This window comes from Gymnoscopelus braueri, assembly GCF_963280865.1.
Source record: "Gymnoscopelus braueri genome assembly, chromosome: 5".
NCBI classification, from domain to species: Eukaryota; Metazoa; Chordata; class Actinopteri; order Myctophiformes; family Myctophidae; genus Gymnoscopelus; species Gymnoscopelus braueri.
This window is the reverse complement of record NC_137606.1, coordinates 47,444,755-47,457,226: the sequence shown is the minus strand read 5'-3', so window position 1 is coordinate 47,457,226 and position 12,472 is coordinate 47,444,755. Positions and strand designations below refer to the sequence as shown.

At 43.4% G+C, this 12,472-nt stretch overlaps 1 protein-coding gene across 1 annotated transcript in view; it reads left to right on the top strand.

The window, feature by feature from the left end:
* The window catches only part of drd2a (dopamine receptor D2a), a 103,490-nt gene that overhangs the window by 43,515 nt on the left and 47,503 nt on the right, over nucleotides 1-12,472 (top strand). Inside the window, exon 2 of the mRNA XM_080428675.1 lies at nucleotides 5,661-5,980. Within this exon, the coding sequence (XP_080284801.1) occupies nucleotides 5,693-5,980 (288 nt within the window). The 5' untranslated portion in view covers nucleotides 5,661-5,692. The remainder of the gene's footprint in view (nucleotides 1-5,660; nucleotides 5,981-12,472) is intronic.

Genomic DNA, 12,472 nt, shown 5'->3' with positions numbered 1-12,472 from the left:
GCCTGAAAAGGTTGAGAACCACTGGGATAGACATTCCTCACCATGGTAACTAGCCAGATGAGTGCCTGTCCGTCCAGCTTTTGTGACCTACACTACTGACTAGCCACAACCCTCCTGCCCCTCTTGCTTATGGGTGGCACGCTTTCCTTTCCATCGCATCCTTTCCTTGATGCGATGGAATACATTTAGGGTCTACAAAGGCAGCATTCCATCAACAAGTGACAAGCAGATGCCTGAGGTTGTTGTGGGAGTTCTATAGAAGTGTAATTGACATCCTCTAGTCTAGCGCCGTCTAAACATGTCGGGTTCCCAAACTTTACAGGCGGTGACCCCCAAAATAATCCTATTTGAACTGGTGACCCCCCACCCTGACAAGCACTAAGGAATTGTAGGCGTTACGTTTAGTTTGACTCGGTTCCACAGATAAATGTGAAAATAGCCGAACTACAAGGGATCTTTTTTGCCAATGTTTGTCACTTTCTTACATAATATTTGACAATTTGGCCAATTTGGTATTAAAAAGGTCTTAAAAGTCATTACCTACTTTGCTTTCTTTCGTGTGGAGTGGAACTCCTGAACCAGCTTTATTTCTGCCCTTTCAGTCAACAGACCCTCATCAGGTTCAAAACATCAGCAATAATAATGTTTAATATTTTGCACGGTGTGTGGGAGAGTTTCACTCCATACTAGATTATTGACTTTATTTATCCCAGGAAACAGCTTTAGAGTTTGCCAGGCAAACACTGAAATCAACATAAATCTAAAATCTCCTTTATTCCAACTGGTTCTGTGATGTACAACAGGAACCCTAGCGTCCCTATTCTGGACATGTCATAATAGCTGAACATTCTGCGGAAATAGGTGAGCATTTTGGGTGAAAAGTTAAAACAGGCGAACATTCAGTGAAAATAGCCGATCTACCACTGATGGGGTGTGAGAATGCATGTGAAACAGCTCAAATCCTTAGTATATTTAGAGAGAAATACAGCGTCCAGTACAGCATGACATCTGGAGCACGGAGGAGGAGAGTACGCAGAAATTTGAGTGTTAGAATGTGGCTCTTCAGTCCAACCCGCTCGAATCACATCCTCGCCTCCGGCTCCGAGCGCGGTGCAAGTTATAGAGTAGTAGTTCTCAAACTTTTTCAACTCAAGGACCCCCAAATTGATACATATATATTTGGCCGTGGACTCCCATCTGAAAAGGTTTTGTGCCAGGGACCGCCAGAAGAGAAGATTTGTGTAAAAAAACCAAATCATTTTGGGTATTTTCCAATATTAAAAACAATGTGCAGATGTACAAGCTCGCAAACACGGCAGGAAGGGACGCGCTGTGAGCTTGTAGATCTGATATCTTTTGATAGCAAAGCTAAGTGGTTAAGATGATTGTGATGCTATGTTCACTACTTTTGCTGGGACCCCACTTACGTAGCCAGTAGAGTGTTGGAATGTGGCTGAGGTTACTAAACCCAGTAGGATTCATCCTGGAATCTTCCTGTGTGATTAATAAGAGATACAGTATATTTTGGCCCATTTTGATTGAAGCTTTGCTGAGCACTTTAAAGTTTCATGCCCATTGGATTGCAAGATGTTGCGTGCAACCTCAAATGTTGGCCTAAGGCTGGCACTAAAGGTGTGGCCATGGGGTCACCCAGATCAGCAGGGCCCATCCTCCAGGGAGCATGATGAAGGTGTCAGTTCAGACAGTATAGTGTTGAAGATATCGTTGCAGTCGGGCGGAAACATCAGCCATAAGCCTGATTCATACATAGCCGTACCGACGGTGTCGTGTGCCAACAATAGCCAATCTACAAGCTCACAATTTGTCGCGTCTGCGTACGCCGGTGCATTAATTAGGCAACAGGCATCCTTAGAGTTCCGTCTGTAGTGTTGCACCAAAGTACCAGCTCAGTGGCCTTGTGGGTAGAGTGTTCAACCGTTAGGGTTCAATCCCCTGAGGATAAGTCCTTGTAATATACAGTACTAGTGTCATGTTCATGGGGTGTACTTGTACATCATGTGACATACTACTAGTGTCATGTCCATGAGGTGCACTCATACAGTACATCATGTGACGTACTAGTGTCATGTCCATGAGGTGCACTCATACATCATGTGACATACTAGTGTCATGTCCATGAGGTGCACTCATACATCATGTGACATACTAGTGTCATATCCATGGGGTTCACTCATACATCATGTGACATACTAGCATCATGTCCATGAGGTGCACTCATACATCATGAGACATACTAGCATCATGTCCATGAGGTGCACTCATACATCATGTGACATACTAGTGTCATGTCCATGGGGTGCACTCATACAGTACATCATGTGACATACTAGTGTCATGTCCATGGGGTGCACTCATACAGTACATCATGTGACATACTAGCATCATGTCCATGGGGTGCACTCATACAGTACATCATGTGACATACTAGTGTCATATCTATGGGGTGCACTCATACAGTACATCATGTGACATACTAGCGTCATGTCCATGGGGTGCACTCATACATCAAGTCGCCTCACGCTACAGAAACAAGAGATAGGCTCCTGATCTATGGGCCACATGGCTCGGAAACTGTTGGTTCCCAAGGCTAGGCTACTTACTTACTTATTGTACAAAGTTTAAATTCTCATTTTATACCTTCCCCAAAATTCTTCCCCTGCTGCAGTGTCCCTTCTAACAGCCCACAACCTACCCTGCCAGCCTTTAGGCAAATGCCAAACGTGCAGCATAGCGATAAGAAAGCTAAAGTAGTAGGTAGGTGTGTGGGATGTGCTCATAAATTCATCATCAGCACAGAACATGTTGAAGTGGTTGTTTTATGAAGCCAACAGGTTTGCAATCAATAGAAAACCGAAGTGTTATGTAAACTGCACTAACAATACAAACAGCGCGGAGTGTTATCTCTGGAATTTAAGCTCTGGGGGTTTATACTGAGGTTTATAAGCTTCTCTCAGTGTGAGTGGGAATTAGACAAACAGCATTGACTGCAGTTAGAGGAAAGGTTAGAGAAAGTGTGTTTGACGTTTATAGGGCGATAACTGCTTGCTGTTCTTACTGTACAGATTATGCGACACACTGAAACCTTGTACAGTACGTCCAAAACTGTTACTTTTCAGGAATTGGAAAAAGAACAACGTGTTTTCCATTGGGTCCAGTGTAGTCACTTAAGCTCTTGCTAATACTTTTCATTGGTTCTATTTTTATAAAACCCACAGACACACTTAACCAGTTTCACATTCACTGAAATGAAATTCCCCAAAATGCCAAAAATAGCACATCTACAAGCTGACAATGCTGTGAGCTTTTAGATTGGATATTTGTGCTACTTTTGTGTGACACTAGCATTACGAAGTAGGGCATTAATTTAACCCATGAAGACCTGAGGCCGATTCTACAAATGCCTTCTAAATCAGTAGTTCTCAAAAAATAAATGTAATATATATATATATATATATATATATATATATATATATATATATATATATATATATATATATATATATATATGGCCGCAGACCCCCCATCTGAAAATGTTTTGTACCAGGTACCCCCAGAAGAGAAGACTTGTGTTAAAAAAATTGACATTTTCCAGCTGACACAGCGCAAAAAACAAGGATTATACGGTTATGTAGTCAGGATGGAAAAAAGGTGTAATTTCAGTGAAAATACTTGTGTTTACATGAGGACAAGCCTGCCCTGAAACTCCACATTTGCTGGGCCAGTAAACACAAGCATGCTTGAGTATGCATGACCCCCTGCTGGGGCTGATGGAAGAAAAAATCACACCTTCAGCCCTAATCTGATTTTATATATATATATATATATATATATATATATGTATATATATATATAAAAATGTGAAAGCAGCTGACTACGGCTCTAAAATATTTGCTTACAACGCGCCCCTAAAAACTAAACTCCAGCAGAAAGCTCCCCATCTCTTTCGGATGGAGGTGAAACGATCCACAGCGCACGTTCATGTACGATGCCATCCTCTTCCTCTGACATCAGTTCAGGGGTTGCATGCTCCCACACGGCCCTTTCTCCATCAGTCTCCAGACATCCACTCCTGGCGGTCATCAACTGTAGAATATGGAAGAGCAATTAAATGATGTATTAAATTACCACCTGATTTGGCGACCCGGGAGCCAGCGAACACAAAAACGCTAATAAACAGCTGACATTTGGGGAAAGCGAAAAACGGGCTTCGCTGTTCCGTGCACATGGTAGTGGTCAATGTCTGTGTGCAAATGCAGAGCAATTGCTCCAGCCACTGAGGAGAACCGGGCAGAAGGAACACATAATGTAAAACAAAAAACATCTGACAAACAGTTAATACTGTATATAACTTACCCTCATTCTTCTTTGTCGGCTCTTCATTGAGGCATTCATCTTATGTTTCTGGTCTGACTCTGCACTCTCTGGCTGGTCCAGGCGATGGCTTCTTTTCAAGTATGAATGCCTTTATTGCAGACTCATGGCCCATAGAAAACACACAATTACAGAAACATACAATCCATCTCCCATAAATAAAGACCTTGAGCAAACAAATAAATGAGATTAGACAGTGCATGGCCTCTGATACAGGCAGACACAGGGCTGAGGTCCAGCCCAGGGCAACACTTTCACTTCCCAGCCGAAACATCCTCTGTTCTCCAATCTATCTCTTCCTTTCCTTCTGTGTTCAAACCTTTCCTCTTCACTCTACTGGCAACCTCTCTTATTCACTCGACTGACTGCTGAGTTCAAAGGAATGTCCTGCTGTTCAGTTTTGCACGGTATCTCTCAGAAACACTATAACTCATGCACACACTCGCCTTCACATATGCTATTCTAGGGAAAACATTCAGCAAAAAAAAAAAAAAAAAAAATCAATAGTCATATACCAGCTTGCAGCACATTAAACCGCTTACTAGGCTTGTAATAGAAACTGCAGTTCTGCAGATATGCAACTGCGTTTCAGAGACATAGTGAATTTCATTCTTATTAATTTATGAATTTTTATGTTTCAACTTTAAAATCTTTAGTTCATTTCTTGACCTGACCTTTTTTAGTGTTGTTCAAAACCACGCCCCTTTTCCCCAGTGGGTATATAGATTAAATGAAGCCTTCATTTTGAAGGAAACGCCAACATTCCTCAGGGTGAACATAGACCAGCTTTAGCAAGCTGGTAAAAAAGAAAGTAGCAGATCTACAAGCTTTTCGACTTTTTCGAGCTTTTAGAGCGGCTTGTAAGCCTGTAGAGCGGCAGAGATTTGGGGTAGAGGAAACAAAGGAGGGGGCTTAGTATAGACCCCTGAAGGACTCCGGTAAAAGTGCTGAACAACGCACCTCTCTGTGTACCCAAAGCTCTGTCTCTCTCTCTCTCTCTCTCTCTCTCTCTATCTATCTCTCTCTCTTTTTTACAACTTTTAGTAGTGTTTTCTGTTTATAGTGCAGAATTTTCCATTTCAGATTAGAAGACTGTGATTGGAACCACATCCTCATAAAAAGATGAATCTGTAGAGAAGAGTTGACGTGTCAAAAATAAAGAGATAGAAGACGTTCACATCTTCCAGTTCAGAGTAGCCTACAGATAGTGTGACTCTCTCTCTCTCTGCATAATTATTCAAATCATTCTCTTTTCTTTCTCCCCACAGGGCCCATCTCTGGCCGTCATCACTTACAGCTCATGGATGTCCTCACCCAGTATGCCTATAACGAGACTTTCTTCGACAACAACGGGACGTCATGGGGAGTCAACGACACGGACCGCGGGGTGCACAAGCACCCGTACAACTACTACGCCATGCTGCTCACGCTGCTCATCTTCGTCATCGTGTTCGGCAACGTGCTGGTGTGCATCGCCGTGTCCAGGGAGAAGGCGCTGCAGACCACCACCAACTACCTGATCGTCAGCCTGGCAGTGGCTGACCTGTTGGTGGCCACGCTGGTCATGCCCTGGGTCGTGTACCTGGAGGTAAGGACTTACGTCATTAACAATGTCTTTCTAAATCCTAACAGTTTTCTGAAAAACTGATGGTGCTATATCAGTGGTTCTCAAACGTTTTTCATGTCAAAGACCCCTACAATTATATGTATTTGGCGGCGGACTGCCATCTTATGTTGTTCCAGGGACCACAAGAAGCAAAGATTTGAGTAAAAAATGGTCGCTTAAAAAAGATAAATCTATATATATATTCAAAGATTTCCACAAATTTCCACATATTTTTTCAAATTGCCAAACCCGGCCTACCAATGATGTCACTGGTATAGGCAGGTTTCTGAAGTGTCCACAGCCCTCCTCTGAGTAGGCTAGACAGAAATGGTTCCTGTCACGGTAGCAGAATGTAACGAACCCAAATGCAGAGCCACAACCAGCAGAATAGAGTTCAATCAAAGGATTTATTAAATAAAGCAGAAAAACTGAAAGCTTACAATTGGTGAAAACAGGCAGAAGTAAAGCAGCCCAAAAATGCAACCAAAACATCCAGAGGTATATGCACAAATCACCAGAAGCTTCAAAGCAGGGCACAGAGGCAACAAAGTCCAGAGGAACAAAATAACAAGGCATGAGCTCCAAGGTAGAACGTCAAAACAGAAAGGTAGAACTGATAGTGAGCGTGTGCAATGAGTCCAGCTCATAGACTGTAAAAAAGAATGGACAGCGTTACGCCCATAGGCTCTACAGACCGTAAATGAAGCCTATTTTTTTGTCATATCGCGTCATATCCTATTAAGTAACGGGAAATGAATGCTATTGGTTGGAACCAGAGCGGGGGTGGGGAATGAATGCTGTTGGTTGTGTAGCTTGTCAATCAAAGCATCACAAGGTAGCCACGCCCTTCCTAGAGCATACCCTACTTTATCATCAATTTTAAAATAAATGGGACCATAATTTACCAAAACGCATATCATGGTGATTGAAAGAAGACTTTAAACTAGCGACTGGAATTATAGTATTTATGACAATGTTTATTAACACATTGAATGCCAATCGCGTAGATCTACGCGAACCTATTTAAAGCCGCAGCGTGCCAGTCGCGTAGATCTACGCGAACCGCCGATTCCCATGTTAATCGCCCAAGGTGCACTTTCCGAATTTTTTTGATCCATTTCCGTTTCCGGTTTTCGGTCGGAAACGGAATTATTCGGGTTCCGGTTTTTTCGATCGTATCCGCTTCCTGTCTGGGATCCTGTTTAAAACTCGATTTTCTCGGTTTGTTGTTTTTCTCCTCGCTGATCACTGTTTAGCGTGTATCGGCTGTAGCTTCAAGATGGCGGCTCGCATTTGGAAACTGTTTTCGCTGGACGTTTCTCACGGATCCGCTGTGTGTTTAGAACCAAATGAACGCGCACTTTTATTTAGCGAGGTCTGTGGCGACATGATAAAAACAAAAAAACAACAATAAAACGCTGGCACTGGTGAGTACATTATGAGATTAAACTCTGGCATGGAATGTGTTAAGGTAAAAAAATCAATCCTGAAGTTTGGCAAAAACCCACCCACTTGCATTGAGAGTTATTTCTTCTGACACCAGCAGGGGATTGGAGAAGTGTTCATAGGTTTGTAATGGGCATGGCACTGCTGGGCTGATGAGGGACTGGGGACAGGTGTGTAACTATAGGACTGAGAGATGGAATGGAATGTGGGAGTGTGCCGAAGTGGAGACACGATCTGTGGAGAGACAGACCGTGACAGTTCCATCTTATAATAATAATGATAATAATATCACTAATAATAATAGTCTTTATTGTCTCCACAGGGATATTCGTCTTCACAGTCTGTTCAACAGAAAAAAACACAAAACCATATAGCACAAAACAACATAGCACACAGCGCAACACCAAGACAATACATGAGGTCCCCCCCCCCCCAAAACTCCTGCTAAAACGAACCTGTTCCCACTTCAAGGTTCTGTAGCTTCGTCCAGATGGCATGAGTTCGAAGTAGCGATACAGCGGATGATCAGTGGCATTTGTTATTGTAAGTGCTAAGCGTGTGATGGCCTTATTGTTCATAATGAGCACTAGTGAGGAACAATTATATGAAGATCGGTTGCGCGGGTGAAGTGATATTTTTCATGTTAAGTTCAATTGAGTATCTTGAAAAGCACTCTATAAATAAAATATGTTATACGCAGTCAAGCTGCTGAATTGAATGAAATAGTCTTCTGCCTTTTCCTGGTACAAGATTCATCAGGCTATCTGAAATTTGTAGCAAAAGTAAACCTTTTTAAACGTAATTGAGGTGATTTCCATACATGAATAAAACAGAAGGAGTTATGCGAACACACCAGAGATCACGGAGTAAGCAAGCCCCCAGAACCCAGTGGTTGCATTGAAGCGCATTGGACATGCTGGCCATTCATAGGTACTGCAGCTTAAACGGATGGGGCCACTGCACAATGTACGAGCGAAAACTGTTTCGACCAATGGGCTCGACTCACGAGCTTGTGCACAAGCTTGCGCACGGGGCCGCGCATCTCTGTGACGTAAAACGCGTCACTTCTGTGACGCAGAACGTATCACAGTGGCCCCAAATAGGCTACGCCCATCACACGTTCCAATCCGGAAGAAGGGGTGATTTTGCCTCATGCGCTGGGTGAGCGACTCAATGCAAGTGGATGGGAGGCGCTATCCGGTGCCCTCTCTATTATTTTTTAACTCTATGGGAGTAAGTCATGTAGTGAACCGACTAAACGGAATTACGGACAACACACAGAGCTTAGTGGAAACAAGGCACTATACTTGTTGTGTGCCTGTGTCACGCACCGGAAATAGCCGTTCTACAAGCTCTGTGAGCTTGTAGATCGGCTATTTTCAGTGTGCGACATAGCGTGCAAACCTAGGGAAAATTGGCCATTAGGATGTGCATATTGGCCAATTTAGTTGCCAACTTGGCTAACTATACAGTTGGTAATTTGCTGATTCATCAAGTAGAGGAAGAAAATTATTTTATCTTCTTTTTAAAATTATGTAAATAATTAGTTTTACCATTACACAAATACTGAGATCTTGAATTTGCAAGCTCAGTCTGGTGTCCTTACAAAATCAAATATATAGAGAAAATTTAGAAGGTTCAGGGAAGGGCTACTAAATTAATTCCAGGTCTGAAATTGTCATATTAAGAAAGGTTCAGACATTTATAGTTACCAACGTTAGTATATAGGAGACGCAGAGGAGAGGAGAGGTCTACTTGTTCACCAGATATATGATTTCACAGCCAAGCCTGTTGTCCACTTTTTTGATAATAAGTACGAGTTGAAAGGGATTCCCTAAAACTGTTACCACTAAACTGTCCCTCTGAAAAGAGACAGGATTTCTTTACACTTCGAGCTGTAAGAACATGGAACAAACTTCCAGAGGAAGTGGTCCAGGCTCCTTCAGTCAATATAAAAAGAGACTTGACAAATTCTGGTCAACAAAATATTTTTTGTACAAACAACCAAGGGATTTTAAAATGTTAATGTAAAATATGGAATTATGCGTGTATACTGTATGTATTTTATGTATAGGATTGTATGTGCGAGTGCGTTACGGATGTATTTGTGGGGTGTGTGAGTGAGTGGGTGGGTTGCAGGGTAGTATGTTGTGAAATGTGAATATGAATTTCACAATTGAAAAGAAAGTATGGTAGCACTTGCTATGCATCCCATGTGTATAACCCGGATTGCATCCAGAGATGTTTCAATAAATTTCAATACATAACATAAACATTCACAAGGACATACATGCTCTGACTGAAAGAACACTCCAGTGAGGAGATAGACATTCCTTGGAGACCAGCTCTTGGGTTATTCCCACACCCGTTTATGTTTTCGTTATTTAGCGAAAACCGGAGGGGGCCTAGTACAAGGCCCTGGGGGACTCGGGTCATAGGCATAGTTGGTATAGTTGATAGAAAATACAAACAACGCAGATTCTGTACTTATATATGAACAAACATCTAATCATGCGGATCCCGGGATGCACATGGGAATGGCGTGCCTCCAATGTGTAGTAGTTGTACGGGTGCTTGTGCACCCCCTGGTCCGTGTCGTTGACGCCCCGTGACGTCCCGTCGTTGTTTTTGTTTTTTGTTTTTTTTCTAAATTTTTTATCCCACGATTTTGTAACCCTATTTTTTACACCCAGTGCCAATTGTCTATGTAATCCTGGGCACTACCTTCCCTCTGCCAACCTAGGGAGGCCAGGGCCGAGCTCATGCCTCCTTCAATGCATGAGAGCCAACTGACCTTCTTGTCACCTGACAGGGGAGAGTTTCCCTGGTTGGACGTAGCGCGTGGAAGGAACACGTTATTCCAACCAGTTCCCTTCCCCTCCATCAGGCGCCCCGGCTGGCCAGGGGGAGGCAGTATAGTGACCAGGATTACTGCATGTTTTTGTGAGGGTACCTACCCTAGGAGACACGGGGAGAACATGCAAACTCCACACAGAAAGGCCCTTTCCCCAACCCCACCTAGGGTATGGGCACTGATGACGCGGAGGAGAGAACACACCCCCAGCGCCCACAGCGTCCCGTGCGGGAATCGAACCCAGGACCTTCTAGCTGTGAGGCGACAGCACTACCGACTGTGCCACCGTGCCCCCTCGTCCCGTCGTTGTTGAAGAAATTCTCGTTGTAGGCATTACTGGGTGAGGACATCCATGAGCTGTAAGTGATGACAGCCAGAGATGGGCCCTGTTGGGGGTGGAGAGAAGAGAATGATTTGAATAATTATACAGAGAGAGAGAGAGAGAGAGAGAGAGTCACACTGTCTGTAGGCTAGTCTGAACTGGAAGATGTCACGTCTTCTATCTCTTTATTTTTGACACGTCAACTCTGTTCTACAGATTTATCTTTACATGAGGATGTGGCTTCCATCACAGTCCTCTAGTGAATCTGAAATGGAAAATTCAACACTAACAGAAAACACAACTACTCCGGCAGACACACAGACAGACCCTCTACACAGCTAGACTCCTGCAGAGCCACAGTATAAAAATGTGTTCTGCTACTTAATTTGGGGAATGTGAAAAAGCTCTATTCATGTTATTATTTTAGCCCTAATCAGGTGTTGGCGTGTTCCTCCAAATTCAATAGGTAATACAGTCGTTCTAAAAAATAACCACTTAAAACTGGTCCGCCAGGATTCTGTACTTGAACCCCTCCTTTTTTCCTTCTACACCAAATGTCGGGTGACCCTGCTTTTGGATAGTACACACATGCTGGTTGACAAGGAGTACTGCCTCCAGCTGCAATAATATCCCCCCCTAACAAAACAAGTGGTGCTTCCCTCTTCCTTACTTTACTAACTTACGGATTGCAGCTTTAGTGTTCCCCTGAGCAGAACAAACACGGCACCCACTAGATAAGGACTGCGATGGCATCGGCATCAGGAGGAGGAATTGACAGGCGCTTAAATGAATAACAATTGACTCAACCGAACGGGGCGTAGGCGACTAGGCATACACGTAACCTGGTGCCCACTGTGTCGTGTTCAGCGAGTCAGAGGACCATGGCTGAACACGGTAAGAGAGACTGCATATCGTTGCAGGGCAGAAACCTCTTATCTCCATATTCTAACTTTTGTGTTTTTTCGTAAATTAACGCCCCTACTTGATCACACTACAGCGTCACACAAAAGCATCAAAACGCGTCGCTTCGCGCCACGTTTCAAGCTTGTGGATCTGCTACTTTTGCTACTTTTGAGTTTGAATCCTGAAAATAACAGTTTTGCAAATATGGGGTTTTGACAGAGACGATATATAGCACGTTTTTCAGGAAACATAGGTAGGATTTAGAAGGCGTTTTTAGAATTGGCCTCAGGTCTAAATGGGTTAAACGAATAATACGTGACTCAACCGAATGGGGTGTGGGCGGGCGACTAGGCGTACATGTAACCTGGTGCCCACTGTGAGTCAGAGTCGACCAACACGGTAAGAAGAGAGACTGTTATGTATCTGTGCAGCGGTTCATCAGCCTATAAAGCAACAGCTTCAAAATGTCACATCAATCGAGTCTATCCGGGTCAGAAATGTCAATAATTGCCATGGTTATGTTTTTGTGTGTGTGTGCCAAGTGTCAGGTACAGTATTGTCATGCTTTTCAAAGCAGGTATATGTAAATCAATGTGCAGTGACATTTGCAGCTTCCAGCACGGAACAGAGCCTTGGGCCAAAGTATATACAGAACGATCAACCTTATTCCACCAGATCGATAGCAAAACAGGATGTGGGATATATCTTTCAGGCGAATCTCTCTCTCTCTCTCTCTCTCTCTCTCTCTCTCTCTCTCTCTCTCTCTCTCTCTCTCTCCACCCATCTGGGTCCTGAGGTTATTTTTATTTTTTATCACTGGTGGGCCTGACGTGGAGGGAGACAGGCAATCTAAGACTGCAGGGAGTGTAATCCTCCGATGGCTTTCAATGAGCCACAATGATTACCCTCTCCGATCAAATTACAGAGCAGTAATCCATAGGGTGTCGTC